This window comes from Marmota monax, unplaced genomic scaffold, assembly GCF_021218885.2.
Source record: "Marmota monax isolate L192 unplaced genomic scaffold, Marmota_monax_Labrador192_F-V1.1 WCK01_AAM20220418_F8-fsc00091, whole genome shotgun sequence".
NCBI lineage: Eukaryota > Metazoa > Chordata > Mammalia > Rodentia > Sciuridae > Marmota > Marmota monax.
Window position 1 is genome coordinate 3,879,786 of NW_026692434.1, and position 22,213 is coordinate 3,901,998.

The following is a 22,213-nucleotide window of genomic DNA, read 5'->3' on the forward strand; positions in this document are numbered from 1 at the left end:
CTAATATCCAGAGTATACAAAGAACTCAAAAAATTAAACAATAAGAAAACAAATAACCCAATCAACAAATGGGCCAAAGACCTGAACAGACACTTCTCAGAGGAGGACATACAATCAATCAACAAGTACATGAAAAAATGCTCACCATCTCTAGCAGTCAGAGAAATGCAAATCAAAACCACCCTAAGATACCATCTCACTCCAGTAAGATTGGCAGCCATTATGAAGTCAAACAACAACAAGTGCTGGCGAGGATGTGGGGAAAAGGGTACTCTTGTACATTGCTGGTGGGACTGCAAACTGGTGCGGCCAATCTGGAAAACAGTATGGAGACTCCTGGGAAAGCTGGGAATGGAACCACCATTTGACCCAGCTATTGCCCTTCTTGGACTTTTCCCAGAAGACCTTAAAAGAGCGTACTACAGGGATACTGCTACATCGATGTTCATAGCAGCACAATTCACAATTGCTGGACTGTGGAACCAACCCAGATGCCCTTCAATAGATGAATGGATAAAAAAAATGTGGCATTTATACACCATGGAGTATTATGCAGCACTAAAAAATGACAAAATCATAGAATTTGCAGGGAAATGGATGGCACTAGAGCAGATTATGCTTAGTGAAGCTAGCCAATCCCTAAAAAACAAATACCAAATGTCTTCTTTGATATAATGAGAGCAACTAAGAACAGAGCAGGAAAAAAAAAAAAAGGAATTATATCAATTCTTTTTTTGTATTTACTGTGAGTTGCTTTATGAACTAAAATATGGTCTGTTTTGGAGCAGATACCATGAGCAACTGAGAAGAAAGCTAATTTGGCTAAGGTTGGATGGATATTCTATAGTTGTTTGTTAGGTCTATTGATGAGTAATATTTTTTAGGTCTGAAGGGTCTTTACTGAGGTTATGTTTAGGTGACCTTTTTTATTGGCAAGAGAAGTTTGTTGAAATCATCCAGAATTACTATATTGTGGCCTGTTTGAATCTTGAAGTCTAGTAGTGACTGTTTTATGTAGTTAAGTGCACCAACATTTGAAGCATGAATACTTACTGTCATTATATCTTCTTGTTGGATTGTTCCATCTAACATCATGAAGTGACCTTATATGTCTTTTCTGATTAATTTAGGCTTGTATGCCATCCATAGAACTAATAACTGCCAAACTATGGATGGTAGGGGCAGAAATCATATAAACTAAATAGTTTGAAAGGTGTTAAAAAAATATAGCTCATTAAGGGGAAAAAACAGGATAGGAAGGCAAAAGAAAGCTTAGAATAAATAATATGTGCAAAGAGATACAGCAGAAGAAAGATAGCAAGTGAAGGTTATATAAAGGAGAAAACCATAGATAATAGATGTAAAATCAGAGAGAAAACAGGAGGATTTGGATACTTGAGAGAAAAGAAAGAGTAACAAAAGAAACAAAATAAAGCCTAAAGAAACAAAAACACCCTTGGAAGACAAAGCAAAAATAATAAATAGATAATTAAAAGAAACAAAAGCATACGTGTATAAGTGTATATATCCATGAAGCACTTAACAAATGCAACAAAAATGCAAAAGAAAACAAAACCCAAAAAACCTTAATGAAACTCGAAAGACTTATCTCTGCTGAGGTGATCAAAACCTTGAACAAGGATGCATAGTCACTGCTATGTGCCAACCCCCTTTTTTCTGTTTTTTTCCCTGGGCTATGTGCCCCTTCTTTGGGGGTTGTTAAATCCTTCCTCTTTGTGTTGCACACTGAGCTAACAGCTGGAGTGGCCTGGTACTGGAGCTAGTTGAAATAGCTCTCAGCTTTCTTTTTCATGGTATAGGGTAGAATGGGGAGCATTGTCAGTTGGAGTTTTGGACAGATTAGGTGGATGCATTCCCAAGGAAGGGCTGATGCATAGTTTTGAATGGAGAAATCAGGGGCCCCTAGAATGCCTATCTGTGCTTAATATCTGGTCTCAGGGGCCTCCCAAGAATTCTACTTGAAGAGCAGGGTGACCTTCCTTCCATATGTCTCACCCATTCCAGCTCACAAATACGGCTTTTCCAGGTTCAGTTTCTTGACCCTCTTCACCTAGTCACATGCACCACCAGATTCAAAGGGAAAACAAGTTGCACTCCCTTCCATATCTCTGACCTGAACCTTCAGAATACAGTCTTCTTTGTGCCTGTTCAAATTTCATTCTGCCAAGTACACCTAGATCACATGTTAGATGCTTGCTGGGTCAGCATGGGTACTCACACCAGGAAGCAGCAGTGTGACCTTCTCAGGCTGGCTCCCGCCTTAGCTCTCCCTTGCCAGTTGAGAAACACTGAGCACTTTTCAAATACCAGCTCACTGTACAGCTCTTACTCAACTAAGTTCAGTCTGCTTTTCTGTTCTACAAGTTTTCCTGTGACAAATCTGTTCATTATGTTTTTTTCCTCTTTCTGATAGCCCTCTGCTCTGGAGAGTACTGGTGCCAGCCAGTGCTACCAGCTTGGCTCCAATATAGTCTTTCTTGTTCTCTGTTTAGAGGACCCATATTTCTGGGTCTCTATGAGTTTCTGACTGTCCAGTATTGAATTTCTGTGGATTCCCTCTGTCACCCACCTCAGTAAGAAGCAGTACTTCTCGTACTTGAATCCTAAGGCACAGAGCAACTGGAAAGTACGTTCTTCTAATCTTCCATCTTTGATCTCCCACATCTGTCATTCTTAAAAAATATTGGACATCCCTAGGATAAAGTAATTGGTGTTTTTTTCCATTGTAATTTTATGTTCTTTGGCATATAGTTAACCAGCTCAAGATACTGGAATCATTGTGGTTTTATATTTTCTACTTACCCTTGTATATTCAGTTACTCTTGTAGTTAAAATTTTTGTTTCTTTGTGAAAAAGACTTCATGAAGAAAAGTGTTAATTGGATAACAGAAGTTAAGAGAAAGGAATAGCTGTTGTCTAGGCATGAATTTTTTTTCTAGATATGATTTTTTTAAAGTAGAATAAAGAATGGAAAATCAGAATTAATTTTTGTCTTATAGCAATATCAGCTAGACTGTGTTCCATATGGAAACAGGAAAAAAGTATTTATGAAATTGTTTCAGTGCTTCAATGTGAGGAATTGTAGCTATGGTAATAGTTATTATTTTTTGCCTTCATCTCATCTGATTCTACTCAGATGGCTTTGGTTAGATTGAGGCATCTCTCTCTATTTAAAGGTTTGTGTTGTGTTCTTGTTTTTATTGTTTGTTTTTCCTTTTTGGTTTAGTTGTTTTCCTTGTTGGAAATTTGCATATCTTTCTGGCAAACTAAATGCTTCCCATTCTTTAGGTCCAGCTTAATGCCTAACTTTAATAAAACCTTTTTCTATGTGTAGCTTGTGATTAATTTCCTATCACCAAGTATTATTGTTTACCTTTGTGCCTGTCTGTTAACTGAATTATAAACTTCCAGCAGTTATCATATGTATCTCTGTAGTTCTGGTAATGGCCGCCTCTGTGTTAGGAACATAACATGTACTTAAATTTTTTAATGGCATGTTGAGATTAGTCTTTTCTTTTTTGGGGTACTGGGAATTGAACTCAGGGGCACTCAACCACTGAGCCACATCCCCAGCCCTTTTAAAATTTTATTTAGAGACAGGGTCTCACTGAGTTGTTTAATTAGCACCTCACTTTTGCTGAGGCTGGCTTTGAACTCTGGATCCTCCTGTCTCAGATTCTGGAACCACTGAGATTACAGGCGTGCACCACTCTGCCTGGATAAGATTAATCTTTGGTTTGATAAAATTCTGTGGAAATATTCTCAGCAATGAATGTCTCCATTCATTGTCTCCACAGAAAAAGAAAACAAGCATTTTCCTAAAAATTAGTTTCTATTTTTTCTGTAGAGTCATTTTTCATTTCTTAATCTGTGTCCTTTTCTCCCCATGTTCCTGTATACTTTTAAAATTCTAGAAGTACCACAGTCTTATGGAGTATGACTTAAACTAGCATGTGAAGTTCCAAAATAATATATGCAAATATTACAAAGGCAGTATTTTTCGATATATCAAGCCATTTAAAAATGAAATTAATTGCCTTAGAAAGTGGTGAGTTTACCATTACCGGGATGGTTTGTAGAGCAATTGGACAACATTTTGGAAATGCGTAGCTGGGATTTAAGCTCTGAACAGGCAGATGAAGTATAGTTTAGATGACTCTGAAAGTCCCATTCCTGAGATTCTTTGATTGAATACTCAGTCCTCGGTTACCACAGCAGTTAAAAAATATTTTTATTATTTGTCTTTGAATAAAAATTATGTGTCACAGTTAGTGATGTGATTCAACTTTTCCCAAAAGTCTAATTCAATCTCAAAGGATAATTTTTTTCTGTACTCTTAGAGAATTCAAAATAATGTGATAGTATTCCCAGGTTATAAGTGAAAGACACATGTTCTTTCTGAATCTGAAAGAAAAACTTTTGATCACATGCTTTTGCTGGTTATATTTTCTGTATATGAGAAAAGAAAGATCACTAGGTAAAGAGATGTGTTTCTTTCTTTTTTTTAATTAAAAATGTTTTTAATTGTAGATGGACACAATACCTTTATTTTATTTACTTATTTTTTTATTTGGTGCTGAGGATAGAACCCAGTTCCTCACACATGCTAGGCGAGTGCTCTACCATTGAGCCACAACCCCAGCCCTAGATGTGGATTTCTATTATAATCTAGTTTCCTAGGAAAACCTACAAATGAAGTATTTTGGTATTCTTTAGCTTAATTTAGCACTACCTATTTCATAGTATTGACTTGCTCACATTAATTTAATCCTTGGTTCTTAGAACAAATTCTTTTCCTTTGTCAGCCAAAACCATTGGTTTTCACTAGTCTTCATTAATTAGCTTTTCTATGTTCTGTGGCCTCAACTAAAATTCTTAATCATTTAGATTGCATATAGGGAGAATAGGTAAAAGAATATTTATAGATATCTGAAATACTTCACTGTAGCTAAAAAAGCAACTAGAATTACCAACACTTCTTATTTTAGTGGTCATGTTATACCTATCTTTTATGGTAAAATTGGGATATAAATAATTAAAAGAGGTAGGCAATGAAAGTGGCAAAATACTTTAGGAAAGTTTTTTCCTTGACTTTCTGACATAGAATATTTCAGTCAAAGTTGTAAATTTTATTATTTAAAAGTATATTTTGAAATATGATATATCAAGAACTATGTAATGTTTTGAATAACCAACAATAAAAAATTAAAAAAAAATAAAACAATGATGAAAGACTTAAAAAAAAAAGTATATTTTGTCAAATAAAATGACACGTAGTTGACTGAAGTATAGCATTCCTGTTTGGTACTTTTGCCATCTTTAAAAATAAAAATTCAGAACTGGAAAGAACCTAGACTGTTGATAGGCAGTTAAAACTTAAATTTTATGTAAGTCATGCATGTTTGTTTTGCTTTACCCAGGATCCAAGAATGCTTTGCTTAGATTCTTTTCCCTTGGGTCTTAGCTATTAGTGAATAATTAGGTAATCATTTTATAATAAAAATAATTTTCATGATACTAATTTTTAAGTCTCTGGATGGAGGTCAACTAAGTTATGGTGTTTTAAATGTGAGTTCCCCAAAGGAGGACTTTTATTAAATAAAATATATTATTAAAATTATTTTTACCTACTTTTTATTTTTTTAATGAGGCTCTAGAAAATGTAAAATTTGCATTAGCAGTGGTACAGATGTCTCACAGTTGTTACGTTTTGGAGCCATACAAGCATTAAGCTTTCTTTTGCTTAATGTTTGAGTGGTATATCTTCTGTGCTTTTAATTTTAACCTACTTAAAATTTTAAATAGATTTATATCTTTTAAATAGATTTCTTTTAGATAACTAATGCTAATATGTGATATCCTCCTTCAATATGAATTTTCAAATTTTTTTCCCAATGAAGTTTTTTTTGAGTTTGCTTTTTGTAAATTTAATTAATTTATATGTCTGAGATGGAGTCTGTCCATGTGGCTAAGTATAGCCTGAACCTTTCAATTCTGCCTCAGCCTCCCAGAGTAATTGGGATTGTAGCATGTGCCACTGATCCCAGCTTCAATGAATTCATGATTTTTTTAATTACACTTTTTAGTTTTCTGTTTTTAATATTTCTTCTTCAGTGACTCTTCTTACCTATCTGTATGTTGAATCTTCCTTGCCTTACTCCAATATTTATTTTCTTTTGAATCTTTTTTATTAATATTTTTAAGAAATTGCATCAAATTTAAAAAAAATAATTTCTTTTGCTTCTCCATTTTTAGGTCATTATTTGTTGTCATGTTACATTTTATTTATTATTCATTTTCGTAAGTAAATTTTCTTTCTACTGCTTTCCTGAGTTGTGTCATCTAAATCATGAATGTTTCTGATTTCTAATTTAGTTGTTTATTTTTTCTTTCATAGCTTATGTGTATTTTAATCAGTTTCTATATGTTCTTTCATGTCTTTTAGGTAGTTCTGAATTAGTGGGCTGCTGTTTTGATCTTTTCTTTTTTTTTTTTGTCAGTACATTTTTTACTAGTGTGGCTTCATTGTAGAAGTGTTATTCTGCTTCTCATTTTTATTTCTTAATAACTGTGAAATTTCACTTTGAATGTTTTTTCCTCCCTCCTTCCCTCCCTTCCTTTCTTCCTTCCTTCCTTGTTTTGTGTACTGGGGATTGAACCCAGTGGGCTTAACCACTGAACCACATCCCCAGCCCTTTTTATTTTTAGACAAGGTCTTACAAAGTTTCTGAGGCTGGCCTCAGACTTGCCTTCCCTCCAGAGGTGCTGTCTTGCATCATGCCTGGCTTGACCATTTTTGTGACATTAGTTTTTTTTTTTACTTTTAGAAGGAAGTGGTATTTTATATACTTTTTTAAAGTTCATAAACTTCTCTGTTGTTTTCATGTAATGCTTAAAAATCAACCTTCTGAGAATTTTTTGCTGTTTCCTTCTCTTGCTCTTATCTCTACCTTCACCTCTTTTATCTCCATTATTCCTACCCTGCTCAGTTTTGTGTCATTTCCTAGAAATTTCTTCTCAGTGTGGATCTCTGTCCTGGAAGGGAAACATAGTGGTTAGTTACAAGAGTTCACTGGAGCTAGACTTTTTTCCACCCCCATTCCACATTTATTTATTTGTTTTTTTGGTATTATTTGCTAATTTTTTTATTAGTTGTTCAAAATATTACATAGCTCTTGACATATCATATTTCATACATTTGATTCAAGTGGGTTATGAACTCCCATTTTTATCCCGTATACAGATTGCAGAATCACATCGGTTACGTATCCATGTTTTTACATACTGCCATACTAGTGTATGTTGTATTCTGCTGCCCTTCCTATCCTCTACTATCCCCCCTCCCCTCCCCTCCCCTCCCCTCTTCTCTCTCTACCCCAACTACTGTAATTCATTTCTCTTCCTTGTTTTTTTTTCCCCATTCCCCTCATTTCCTCTTGTATGTAATTTTGTATAACGATGAGGGTCTCCTTCCATTTCCATGCAATTTCCCTCCTCTCTCCCTTTCCCTCCCACCTCTTGTCCCTGTTTAATGGTAATCTTCTTCTCATGCTCTTCCTCCCTACTCTGTTCTTAGTTACTCTCCTTATATCAAAGAAGACATTTGGCATTTGTTTTTTAGGGATTGGCTAGCTTCACTTAGCACAATCTGCTCTAGTGCCATCCATTTCCCTGCAAATGCCATGATTTTGTCATTTTTTAGTGCTGAGTAATACTCCATTGTGTATAAATGCCTCATTTTTTTTATCCATTCATCTATTGAAGGGCATCTAGGTTGGTTCCACAGTCTAGCTATTGTGAATTGTGCTGCTATGAACATCGATGTAGCTGTATCCCTATAGTAGTCTCTTTTAAGGTCTTTAGGGAGTAGTCTGAGAAGGGGAATAACTGGGTCAAATGGTGGTTCCATTCCCAGCTTTCCCAGGAATCTCCATACTGCTTTCCAAATTGGCCTCACCAATTTGCAGTCCCACCAGCAATGTACAAGTGTACCCTTTTCCCCACATCCTCGCCAGCACTTGTTGTTGTTTGACTTCATAATGGCTGCCAATCTTACTGGAGTGAGATGGTATCTTAGGGTGGTTTTGATTTGCATTTCTCTGACTGCTAGAGATGGTGAGCATTTTTTCATGTACTTGTTGATTGATTGTATGTCCTCCTCTGAGAAGTGTCTGTTCAGGTCCTTGGCCCATTTGTTGATTGGGTTATTTGTTATCTTATTGTTTAATTTTTTTGAGTTCTTTGTATACTCTGGATATTAGGGCTCTATCTGAAGTGTGAGGAGTAAAGATTTGTTCCCAGGATGTAGGCTCCCTATTTACCTCTCTTATTGTTTCTCTTGCTGAGAAAAAACTTCTTAGTTTGAGTGAGTCCCATTTGTTGATTCTTGTTTTTAACTCTTGTGCTATGGGTGTCCTATTAAGGAATTTGGAGCCGGACCCCAACAGTGTGGATCGTTTGCATTTACTTGCCACTGGACTGGGTAAAAATCCTTTTTGATATTGTGTTTTTTTAAAAAAAATTGGTTTAGTGTGGTTTCTAGTTCATATATCTCGTAACTATTTTGTTCTGTTCTTAGATCCACTAGATTTCCCATTGGTTGCAAACATCAGGTGGGTCTAGTGGTCTGTCCTTATGTGATGCCATTTTGAGGTTTGTGGGGATAATGAGACGTCTAGTTTCATTTTAAATATTGTCTGCGAGGTTTTCGTTTATCCATCTGGTGATTCTGTTTTTTTTTTTTTATGAATAAATTCTGGGAACTTCAAAAACTGTCTTTGCTATTATAATTTCCATGCCAAGTAATACTTGATAGAATAAAATTATAGTTAATAAAAAGTGAATGTAGAGAACTCCATGATTTAACATCTGACCTATATGTGTAAGAATAATCTTTTTAAGGTTTTGACTCTTACATAAATTTTCATAGTGCCTTATATAACCAGGAATATAATAAGTTTTCAATACATAATTCTTGGTACACATTTTATTCAAGAAAATTGCAGATCAAAAAACTTTTTCTTATTTTTGGAAAGATTGCAGTCAAAATTTCTGAAAGCATGGTCTTCTGTATGTCCTTTTTAAGTTGATTGAGATTTTACTTATGCTGAATCCTTCCCATGATCATTAAATGTGTCTCCAGAGAAAAGCAGGATTGGAACAGCCTACAACATTGGGTTTATGTATTATGTACATATGAAGAGTGAGGTAAATAAATAAATGTGGTATGGTTTTTAACAAAATATGATATGTGATTTTTAATAAGAGGCTTGCATTTTAAAGCAGTTTCATTTAGAGAAAGTCCCTTCTTCCTCTTGATTTTTAAAAAAAATTATACTTTTAATAAGAGTACTATTTTTTTTAAGGTGCATATTTTAGAATTCTCTTTTCCTAGTAATTGCTATAGTTCTTGGGTCAAAATAGTGAACAGAATTGTTAGATGTTGCTTAATGGAAGTCTTTATTTTTAATTTTGGTAAATTTATACTGTCAAATGTAGGTAGTCTGAAGAAATAGTAAGCTATTTGAAGATGATGGCTTAAATCCCCATATAGAATAGGAAATTGTTAAATGTATTGAATGAAAACATTGAATACAATGAATGAATGGTTCATCTGGAAACAATAATTATTAGTTTCATTGCACATACTATTTTGGATTCGTAGTCATTCTTTTCCCTGTTTTTTTAAAAATTTGTTTCAATTAGTTACACATGACAGTTCAATGATCTTGACATATCATACATTTGAATCAGATGGGATATAATTTCTCATGTTTCTGAGTGTACAGGTTGTAGAATTACATTGGTCATGTAGTCAAGTATGTACACACAGCAATGATAATGTCTATTTTATTCTGCTGTCTTTCCATTCCTCCCTATGCCTCCCCTCCCCTCCTATCACTTTTCTCTACCCAATCTAATGTGACCCACTTCTTTTTTTTTCCCCCTCACATCTTCATACCTGTACTCTGTATAATGATGAGGGTCTCCTCCCCTCTTCGATGCAATTCCCATTCTCCCTCCCTTTCCCTTCCACCTCTCTTCCCTATCTAAAGGTAATTTTCTTCTCATGCTCTTCTTCCATACCCTATTTTGAGTCACCTCCCTTATATCATAGAAGACATTCGGCATTTGTTTTTTGGGGATTGGCTAACTTCACTTAGCATAATCTGCTCTAATGCCATCCATTTCCCTGCAAATGCCATGATCTTGTTATTTTTTAGTGCTGAGTAATATTCCATTGTGTATAAATGCCACATTTTTTTTTTTTTATCCAGTCATCCATTGAAGGGCATCTAGGTTGGTTCCACAGTCTAGCTATTGTGAATTGTGCTGCTATAAACATTGATGTGGCTGTGCCCCTGTAGTCTGCCGTTTTTAGGTCTTTTGAATATAGTCCGAGAAGAGGAATAGCTGGGTCAAATGATGGTCTTTTCCCTGTTTTATGTGAATACAACAATGATAGAGGATGACAAGCATGGTTAAAGCACTTGCTTGGGACTATAGAACTGGGTCTATCTCTGTTAACTAAATGATGGGTGATCTTCAATAAGTCATTAACTTTGTAGTGGCTTTTAAAAAAAATTACAGTATCTAGTCATATGGTAAGTTTTTAACATTTAAAAATGTATCCTTATTCTTTATATAGTAAACTTCGTGAATTACTAGAAGCATACCAACAGTGTGTAAAGAGATGGAAAAAGTGTGCTGTGCTTAAGAAGTAAGATAGTGTTCTATGTGACCAGAATTCTGGGTGTGGTTATATGTGTCATAAGAGGTGAAAGTGAAAGTTTTAGCCATGGATTGGTTTGGAATTGATTCTGTGAATGATAAGGGGTAGACACAAGGTCAGACTAGGGAGCTCTTAAAATATTATGTTGAAAAATAACATCTGATGTTCTTTTTAAGAATATAAATCTTAAGGACTCATGCCTGCAGTAGTCTAGGCAGTTTGTGACTAGTACATCAAGTTTTTTTTTTTTTTTTTAAATTGGTTGTTCAAAACATTACAAAGCTCATGGCATATCATCTTTCATACATTTGATTCAAGTGGGTTATGAACTCCCATTTTTACCCCAAATACAAGTTGCAGAATCACATCGGTTACACATCCACATTTTTACATAATGCCATATTAGTGACTGTTGTATTCTGCTGCCTTTCCTATCCCCTACTATCCCCCCTCCCCTTCCCTCCCATCTTCCCTCTCTACCCCAGCTGCTCTTATTCAATTCTCTCCCTTGTTTTTTTTTTCCCCTTTCCCCTCACAAACTCTTATATGTAATTTTGTGTAACAATGATGGTCTCCTTCCATTTCCATACAGTTTCCCTTCTCTCACCCTTTCCCTCCCACCTCTCGACTCTGTTTAATGCTAGTCTTTTCCTCATGCTCTTCCTCCCTACTCTGTTCTTAGTTGCTCTCCTTATATCAAAGAAGACATTTAGCATTTGTTTTTTAAGGATTGGCTAGCTTCACTTAGCATAATCTGCTCCAATGCCATCCATTTCCCTGCAAATGCCATGATTTTGTCGTTTTTTAGTGCTATGTAATACTCCATTGTGTATAAATGCCACATTTTTTTAATCCATTCATCTATTGAAGGGCACCTAGGTTGATTCCAGAGTCTAGCTATTGTGAATTGTACTGCTATGATCATTGATGTGGCAGTATCCCTATAGTATGCTCTTTTAAGGTCCTCAGGGAATAGACCGAGAAGGGCGATAGCTGGGTCAAATGGTGGTTCCATTCCCAGCTTTCCCAGGAACCTCCATACTGCTTTCCATATTGGCCGCACCAATTTGCAGTCCCACCAGCAATGTACAAGTGTACCCTTTTCCCCACATCCTCGCCAGCATTTATTGTTGTTTGACTTCATAATGGCTGCCAATCTTACTGGAGTGAGATGGTATCTTAGGGTGGTTTTGATTTGCATTTCTCTGACTGCTAGAGATGGTGAGCATTTTTTCATGTACTTGTTGATTGATTGTATGTCCTCCTCTGAGAAGTGTCTGTTCAGGTCCTTGGCCCATTTGTTGATTGGGTTATTTGTTATCTTATTGTTTAATTTTTTTGAGTTCTTTGTATACTCTGGATATTAGGGCTCTATCTGAAGTGTGAGGAGTAAAGATTTGTTCCCAGGATGTAGGCTCCCTATTTACCTCTCTTATTGTTTCTCTTGCTGAGAAAAAACTTTTTAGTTTAAGTAAGTCCCATTTGTTTATTCTTGTATTTAACTCTTGGGCTATGGGCGTCCTGTTAAGGAATTTGGAGCCCGACCCCACAATATGTAGATCGGAGCCAACTTTTTCTTCTATCAGGCGCAGAGTCTCTGATTTGATATCAAGCTCTTTGATCCATTTTGAATTAACTTTTGTGCATGGCAAGAAAAAGGGTTTCAGCTTCATTTTGTTACATATGGATTTCCAGTTTTCCCAGCACCGTTTGTTGAAGATGCTATCCTTTCTCCATTGCATGCTTTTAGCCCCTTTATCAAATATAAGAAAGTTGTAATTTTGTGGATTGGTTTCCGTGTCCTCTATTCTGTACCATTGGTCCACCTGCCTGTTTTGGTACCAGTACCATGCTGTTTTTGTTACTATTGCTCTGTAGTACAGTTTGAGGTCTGGTATCACTATACCTCCAGATTCACACTTCCTGCTTAGGATTGCTTTTGCTATTCTGGGTCTTTTGTTTTTCCATATGAATTTCATGATAGCTTTATCTATTTCTACAAGAAATGCCGTTGTGATTTTGATTGGCATTGCGTTGAACCTGTAGAGAACTTTGGGTAATATCGCCGTTTTGATGATGTTGGTTCTGCCTATCCATGAACAGGGTACATTTTTCCATCTTCTAAGATCTTCTTCTATCTCTCTCTTTAGGGTTCTGTAGTTTTCATTGTATAAATCTTTCACCTCTTTTGTTAGGTTGATTCCCAAGTATTTTATTTTTTTTTGAGGATATTGTGAATGGGGTGGTTTTCCTCATTTCCATTTCAGAAGTTTTGTTGCTGATATGCAGGAATGCCTTTGATTTGTGCGTGTTGATTTTATATCCTGCCACTTTGCTGAATTTATTTATTAGTTCTAGTAGTTTCTTTGTAGACCCTTTTGGGTCTTCTAGGTAGAGGATCATGTCTTCCGCAAATAGTGATATTTTAAGTTCTTCTTTTCCTATTTTTATGCCTTTAATTTCTTTTGTCTGTCTAATTGCTCTGGCTAGTATTACAAGGACTAAATTGAATAGAAGTGGTGAGAGAGTGCATCCCTGTCTTGTTCCATATTTTAGAGGGAATGCCTTCAGTTTTTCTCCATTTAGAATGATGTTAGCCTGAGGCTTAGCATAGATAGCTTTTACAATGTTGAGGTAAGTTCCTGTTATCCCTAGTTTTTCTAGTGTTTTGAACATAAAGGGATGCTGTACTTTGTCGAATGCTTTTTCTGCATCTATCGAGATGATCATATGGTTCTTATCTTTAAGTCTATTGATGTGGTGAATAACATTTATTGATTTCCGTATATTGAACCAGCCTTGCATCCCAGGGATGAATCCTACTTGGTCATGATGCACAATTTTTTTGATAAGCTTTTGTATTCGATTCGCCAGGATTTTATTGAGAATTTTTGCATCTAAGTTCATTAGAGATATTGGTCTGTAGTTTTCTTTCTTTGAAGTGTCTTTGTCTGGTTTCTGGATAAGGGTGATGTTGGCCTCATAGAATGAATTTGGAAGAGCTTCTTTTGCTATTTCTTGAAATAGCATGACTTCCAGTCATGTTTATTTATTTATTTTAGTTTGGTTAGTTTTTACTTTTTGGTTATTTTCCTCCCCCTTTACTGAGATACCTCCTGCTGTTAGTTTTGGGCACTATTTTTCCATTCCTCTTCTTGTAGTGTTTTGCCCAAAATGCTTTGCCGTGCTGGTTTTCTGGCTGTGAATTCTTTTAGCTTTTGTTTATCGTGAAAGATTTTAATTTCATTGTCAAATCTGAAGCTTAATTTTGCTGAATACAGTATTCTTGGTTGGAATCCATTATTTTTCAGCGTTTGAAATACATTGTTCCAGAATCTTTTCGCTTTCAAAGTCTGTGATGAAAAATCTGTCGTTAACCTAATTGGTTTACCCGTGAATGTAATCTGCCTCCTTTCTCTCGTAGCTTTTAATATTCTCTCCTTGTTCTCTATGTTGGCTATCTTCATAATTATATGTCTTGGAGTTGGTCTATTACGGTTTTGAATGTTTGGGGTCCTGTAGGCTTCCAGGATTTGGCAGTCCCTTTCATCTTTCATCTCTGGGAAGTTTTCTAGAATTATTTCATTTAATATGTTGTCCATTCCTTTGGTTTGAATCTCTATGCCTTCTTCTATCCCGATGACTCTCAAATTTGGTTTTTTTATGACATCCCATATCTCTTGAGAGATTGCTCGTGGGATTTAAGCATCTTTTCTGTGTTGACTATATTCTTTTCAAGTTGATAAACTTTGTCTTCATTATCTGATGTTCTGACTTCTACTTGATCTAGTCTATTTGTAATATTCTTGTTTGAGTTTTAATTTGGTTTATAGTTTCCTGCATTTCTAGGATTACTCTTTGATTTTTTTTTAAGATCTCTATCTCCTGGTAAAGCTCGTTCTTTGCCATTTGAATTTGTTTGTTTAATTCATTTTCAAAATATACTTTTATTGCTTGGATTTGCTGTCTCATGTCTTCTCTAATATTCCTTTTCATCTGAGTTAGGTATGCCTTGAGTTCTTTCCCTATCCATGTTTCTGATGCATCTAGGTCCTCCTGTAGATTTAAGTTGTCCTGTATTGTTTGTACTCCTTTTTTCCCTTGTTTTTTCATGATGTTCACGTTACTTTCCAGGTCTGTTTGACTGCTGTGTTTTTGCTTTCTCCTGTAAATTTGTTTTGGCTTTGTATATCTCTGTTGTCTCTCCTTTGTGGTGAGAGATTATGCCTCGAGATGTTGGGCTTTATTGTACTTTAAAGCTGATTCATTCTATTTATAAAGGGCTTCTGGATTCTGTATTCATATAGTGATTTGTTGTTTGTTCTTAGGACTTTATGTTTAGGTTAGGTGATATGAAGGTATAAGGGTTAGTATGTCTTGGCTACTTTAGAAGGTTGCTCTACTGAAGGGGGATACTAACCGTCGATTGGATCAGGGTGTTGGTAGTAGCTAGGTATTTAGGAGCCCTATAGACAGCCTCGAAATATTCACCTATTTGCATTTAGACAATTACACGTAATGGAGGACGTAATGCTTGGGATGAAAGTTGGGGGGAAGGGGAAGAAAGGTGCTCTTAAAAAGAAAGAAGGAGAGGGAGATAGATAGAATAGAGGAGAATGGAAAGAACAATAAAACTTGAAAGGGGAAAGAAAGAAGGAACAGGGGAGAGAAAAAATAAAATAAAATAAGAAATAAAATTAGGTCTTAGAGATCCATTTTCTTCTCTTCCCGTAGGCAGAGCTGTGCCCTCCGAGCTGAGTTTTGCCCTCTATGTGTCAATAGCAATCCTTGTAAGGCGGGCTCCTAGAAGTCTCTCAATCCTGTTAGTCCAGAGCCGTTTCACTTCTACGGCCCCTCCTCCCCTTCCTCCTGCCAGCCAGCCAAGTCCTGCTCACCGGAGGCGGTTCCCCAAGGATCTGGTTACACTTTCAGCCCCACCACATGCCCTATTTCCCGAACGACTGAGCACTCTCTCTGTCATTCATCTAAGCCCCAGTGCTGTGGAGCTGTGGTCTAGGAGTCAATAGTTTAATTTTTCCCGACCCCTTTGGTGGGCACGCCCTCGGAAGCTGGCGGCTAAGACCTTGGGTGTTGCCACTGGTGGTAATGGGAGTTGGGGGTCGAGAATCCCCTCTGCTTCCCTCAGCCCCTACAATCACGACCACTCCGCTGGCGGTAAGAGGAGTTGGGGGTCAGGAGTGTCCTCTGTTTCCCTCCGCCCCTACCGTCACGCCCTCTCCGTTGGCGGTTGGGGGAGTTGGGGGTGGGGAGTCTTCTCTGCTTCTCTCCGCCCCTACAGTCACGCCCACGTCACTGGCGGTAGGGGGAGTTTGGGGGTCGCGAGTCCCTTTGCCCTTATGGTCACGCCCACGTAGAGATTTTTGAAGTTTCCCGGTTTTTTGTATCTGGTGTGGGTGGGAGTCACACACCTGTTAAAGTAGATTCCGCTGGGAAGGAATCTCGTTGGCCAAACTCTGGTGACTTCCCCTCTCTCCTATGGCGCGCCCCTGGCTCTTTGCCGGAGTGTCCGAAGGGAGGGGTGGGACTGGCTTGTCTCTGGTCTGACTCAATCTCTGGTTTTAGTTCCCAGTTCGCTATTTCATAGAGATTTGGTTAGAGTCCCTTTACATTGCCTCCTGAGCCGGGTGGGCGGGGCCGTTCGCAGAGCCAGGCGGAGGGGGCTGTTCGCCGGGCAGGTGGGGCTGTTCGAATGTTCTCCGCAACGGGTGGGCGGTGGCCATTTGGCGGCGGCCTGCGGGACTGGACCTCTGCGCCGCGTGGCCGAGATTCACTCGTCTAGGACAGACTGTCACCTCCAATAAACTTACTAATTCCCGGCAGGTCTCCTTTCAGCGGAATTTTGCTAGAAGTTTCTCAGCAGGTAGATTCTAGGCGTATTAATGGGTCTCTCTGATCCCGTTAATGTGGAGATACTGAAAGTGCTGTCTCCTCGCCGGCCGCCATGTTGGGTCTCTCCATCATGTTAATACAACAGTGGCAGTACTGTTGATAATGGGAGAAGCCTAGAGAAATATTGAAGAGATAAAATCACTTAAAACTTTTCGCAGAAGGAAGACTCCAGGATAACTCCTGAGCTTGTCCTTAAGCACCTAGGAAGAAAGTCACGGTATATCCCTGGATGACAATGGTGTGAATTTCATAATAAGTAAAGTTGACACAAGAGTGTGATGTAGATGTGAAACTTCCAATTTTGTCCTAACAGTGTTTTATTTCGTTGCTTAAAAACATTATGCATTTTCTGAATTTGTAGCACCTACCAAAGGCTGCAGTAGATAAATCAAGGTTTGAGAATATCTAGGAATTGTGAAATGGTGTGAAAATTGCTCTCTGTAATTCCACATCATCACTAAAAAATTTAAATTGTATGGTTTATTCTTAAAAACAACAATTGAAAGAGAATAACTTCCCCTACATACAGTTTCATGAAATTAAAGGAATGGACTCTGTATTAAATACTTCCAGAGAGTTCCCGAGACCAAAAATGGTGGCCCTTCTTTTCCAGCAGCTGGAATCCAAAAGATCTTGAAACCAGTCCTGAAAGGCTTGCTCCTATGCAAGAAATCCTGGTGGCTTTTGAAAGGAAGATAGAGAACTATTCTGGAAAATTTCAAGTGGTAGTAGAGGTGAGTCACTGACATGAAGAATTTATCCAGGGACTACCAGTATTTATTTCTCTATTTGTTTTTATTAAAAATATATATTTAGCTAAGGCAGTTGAAAATATTAGTCTTTGTGTTTTTAAAGGTTTTAATGAGTAGAAAATAGTAGAGCAAGTGCTTCTCCCCATCATGTACAAATACATTATAATTTTAAGAAGCTTTCAGCAGCCTTATGAAAATGTCTTCAGCGGCCATGTGTTTAAGATGATGATACTGAGAAAAGGCATGAAAATGATGCCATACTTATGCTTTGAGTATATTTTGAATGTAAGCTCTGGTTGGATGAAAATTTTTAAACGTGTATGCATTTGCTTTTATTCTTAACCTTTTTGATCCATCAGAAGACTTTGTTTTCCTTAGTTGGAGGAGGATGTCCCCTTGCTCTGACTTATATGCTGCTTGCATACCCTAGCTAAGCTCCCTATAGTTTAGTACATAATGTAGTTACTTTACTGTACTGTAGTTGTTTTAGTTAGGAACAGTGTAGGATTAATATACCGTGCCCCCTCCTCCCTTAATTATCTTACTCAGTTTTCAAGACTGGGTGATACAGGGCATTGTACAGTTCTCTGAAAGTGGAAAAATGTAAACTGAATAGTCTTCCTCTCAATTTTGCACTAAGTCATCCATTTTCCTTCCAGAGAAGTAACCAATTAGGTTTCTTGTATATTCTCCTTGAAATATTTTATGCATATGTATACAAACATATAGGTAGTATAGATTTTTATGTCCTTACACGCACAAAAAAAATCTTTTGATCTAGAGGTCAGATTCTTGTTTTCCCCAATCTACTCCTCAGAAAATTGGGTAGAAAAGTTTTATTTTGAATAGTTTTGCTTTTCTTCCTCTAGATTTATAATGGACATATAGCATTCATTCAGTAAACACTAATGTTTAAGATTCTGTTGATTACTTTAATGTCACGCATTTTTTGCCATTGGGAACTTAGAAAACCTAAATGTATTCTAATTATTTGCAGTATCTGCTATTCTATTATTTCTTCCACTTATCTCATATTTTAAAAACAACCAGTAAAACCCAAGTAAATATGTGGATACAAATTAGTGAAAACTATGCATGTAGCTACCTGAAGTTACATGACACTTTAGTAAAAACTTTACTTTTGTTGTTAATGGCTGGATATCAGGTACTTTTTAGCATCTAAGGGATGAAGTACAGAAAACATTTCAGGAACAGATAGGAGGAAGGTACAGAGAAAAAATGATGATGCTAAAAGAGGGGAACCCAAGGAGCCACATTTATTTATGAGATGTAGCCTCTGAACTTGGAATGGACTGAATTTGGTTTTAGTTGAGTTGGACAAATAGAAGCATATCTTACAATAGTTTTCTCACATAGAGAACTCTACTTTCCAAGACTTTGGAAGATTAAAGCAAAGAGCAGAATTCAACATATGTTATTCTCAGGGAAAATAATCATTAACTTGGAATTTTAGGTGACCTGTCTGTCATTGATCTTGTGTTTTTATTGTTCTTAATTATTTGTTTCCTGATAACTAACAGTGAATTAAACTTGGGTGCTTTTGTTGCCTCTCATCTTTTATCTTCACATATTTATTTCAATGCTCACTTGTCAGTAAAACTATTTTTGTGTTACTGCTTAGTTGCCAGTCACTGGAAGTACTTTTTTTTTTTTTTTTTAAATAGTGATTTTTTTTTTTTAACACAGTACTGTTACATAAAAATGAACAAATTACATTTGTGTACTTATTCATTCTACCTATTTTCTTTTTATCTAGTCCCACTTGTTGTTATATTTGTTAATTTTATTTTGCTTTTTGTATGTTTTAATTTGTTAAAATGACAAATGTAATAAGCAGATATAGATTAAAACGTTTTAAATTGGCAGCCTCAATTCCGTTCAGACACTGTAAAACATTGAAACCTTAGGACTTTTAGAATGTACATTTTGTTGTTTTTAATGCTGAAACTGTGATTGGAAAAAATGTTTTGTCCTTAAGCAGTTCGGGAATTAGAAATGCTTCATCTGTGTTACTTTGTGATGATAATGTGTTAGGCTATAGATGCTTCTCAGCAATTCAAATAATAATTTTTGAAATTGCATCTCAAGTTATATGTGAGGCTTTGGGCTGTGCTGTTGTTCTTTGTACCAAATTATGGGTTATATAGAGAAACTAAAAAGATTATGTACTAAAGAGAGTAAAATACTTTTAATAGTAGGTTTTGGGATTCTTAAATGTTGTATATTATACTATTTCCAGGTAAAGCCTTCCTTCATAATTATATTTTGTCTAAAGATGATTCAATTTAAAAAGTAGAATACAGAATCCATCTTTCTAGGAACGGGCTGATTTTTCTCTATCATTTTTTTTCTTTTCTTTTTTTAAACACTTGTTTTTTATTGTAGGTGGGCACAATACCTTTATTTTATTTTTATGTGGTGCTGAGGATCAAACCCAGGGCCTCGCACATGCTAGGCGAGTGCTCTACCACTGAGCCACAACCGCAGCCCTCTATCATTTTTTCTTTTTCTTTTTTTTCTGTGTTTTTTATTGGTGCATTTTAGTTGTACATAATTGTGGGATTTGTTGTTACATATTCATAAGTGTACACAATATAAAAATACAGTTTGGCCAGTATCATTCCCCAGTATTTCCCCTTTCCCTCACTTCTCCCCTCCTTGGTTCCTTACTCTACTAATCTCCCTTCAAGTTTCATAAGCTTCCTCCCACCCACTTCCTTTTCCTTTTTCCTCTCTAGTTTCCACTTATGAGAAGACCCTGGGCCTTCTGAGTTTGGCTTATTACGCTTAACATATTGGTCTCAAGTTCCATCCATTTTCCTGCAAATTACATAATTTCATTTTTATTTATGTCAGAATAAAATTCCATTGTGTTTATATGCCACTTTTTCTTTATCCATTCATTCATTGATGAACACTAGGCTGGTTCTATAGTTTGGCTATTGTGAATTGTGCTCCTGCTATAAACTTGGGTATGCAAGTATTGCTGTATGATGATTTTAATTCTTTAGGATAAATACCAAGGAGTGAGTAGTGTAGCTGGGTCATAACAGTGGTTCTTTTTCTTTTCTTTTTTTTTTTAAATATTTATTTTTTGTAGTTGAACACAATAACTTTATTTTATTTATTTATATGTGGTGCTGAGGATCGAACCCAGGGACTTGAATGTGCAAGGCGAGCGCTCTACCGCTGAGCCATAACCCCAGCCTCAAGTTCTTTTTCTTTCTCCCCCACACCCTGTTTTTTATTTGGGGGGGGGGTGGTGGTGCTGGGGACCAAAGTCAGGGCCTTGCAGATGCTAGGCAAGTGCTCTTCTACTGAGCTACAACCTCCTACCTGAGAGCAGACTAGCTTTAGTGGAAAAAAAAATAACACTGAATTTTAGATATGGTCTACTTAGCTGGCATTTATCATAGCTGTGAAGTATAGTTAATTTATCCCTCATTATACTAATATATATTTCTTAAAGTAAAAAATTAAGGTTAACTTTGTATCTGATAGAGTTTTACAATCATTTAATTGTTAAGAATATCAATACATTTTTTGCACACTGGATTTTTGACTTTTTTGTGTTTTTTTAATCTTAATTTTTAGGTGAGCTATAGTTTGTTGAGTAAATGTCTTTAAAATATACTTTTAAAAATAAGCTTTACCGAAATTTTCATTTAAATGATTTAAGAGTTTTTTCTTCCCTTGTTCACACTTGAAGTGAGGGAAGAAAAAAAAAGTATTGACAGGGAATGCCATGACTTTTCTAAAGCTAGAGAATTTTTAACATTACTAATATCCTTGAATTTTTAATAGTTTATTGGATAGCCTTACAAGTATTCCTATTATTGGAGAAGTGAAAAAAGGTTTGAAAATTTAAAGTTTGTCAGAATGATGTTCAGTACTTAGATAGTAGAAGTTAAGATTTGCTGCAGTCCGGCTGCAGCAAACTAACCGGGGGGTGACGAGGAACTTGTGTACGTTGATACAGCAGGAGTGGAAGCCGTTTATTGTAGGACAACAGAGGTATTTATACATTTTACACAGCTTATCTTGATTAGCATAAACTAGATACATCAGTCAACCAATAAGGAATCTCCACACTTAATGGCTCGCTGGAGTTACTTCACAAACCACTCCCTCTGGCAAAATGCCAGGTGCCATCCAGACTTGTTTACAGACTCTAACATTTGCCAGGCGCCATCCTGACTTGTTTACAGACTCTAACAAAGATTGTTCTTTCATTATCGAAAACTTAAATCTCCTGCTGGTTACAAATAATAAAAGGTTTAAAGTTTACTTTTTCTTTTAAGAGAAACATATGCCATTTATCCTTTTTCTATCCCACCCAAAGCAATATGTTTGTCCCAGCTCCGGAAAACTGAGTCATTGATTGCAATAGAAGAAGCAACTAAAATTCTCTTTCTCTGTCAATGTTTGTTAAAGCAATTTGGATGAGAGAACCTAAAACAGAAGGAACAATGTTTTAATAACAGAAATGATGTATTTATAATGGAAACAATATGATAGTACACTTATATCTTTAGTGAAATTTCCTGGATTCTTATTTCTTCTAGATGCCACATGGTAGTAAGGATTGAGACTGAGAAAACTAGATCTTAGCTCACCTTGGCCATTGATTCATTATATTAACCAACAGAAAAATCATATAACCCCTTTGTACCTCAATTTCCTCATCTGTAAACAAAAAGAGCCTGTTGAGCCCTGACACAAAGAAAAGACCACCAACTCCAATTTTAAATCAAATTAAAGCAAGCTTGTATTTGTG

At 36.3% G+C, this 22,213-nt stretch overlaps 1 protein-coding gene across 5 annotated transcripts in view; it reads left to right on the forward strand.

Annotated features, from left to right (window-relative positions):
• The window catches only part of Smap1 (small ArfGAP 1), a 194,097-nt gene that overhangs the window by 72,088 nt on the left and 99,796 nt on the right, over window positions 1-22,213 (forward strand). The window contains exon 2 of one of the 5 annotated variants that reach the window (XM_046442998.2): window positions 17,277-17,397. The exons of the other annotated variants lie outside the window; for them this stretch is intronic. Within the exon in view, the coding sequence (XP_046298954.1) occupies window positions 17,326-17,397 (72 nt within the window). The 5' untranslated portion in view covers window positions 17,277-17,325. The remainder of the gene's footprint in view (window positions 1-17,276; window positions 17,398-22,213) is intronic. 5 annotated transcript variants of the gene reach the window in all.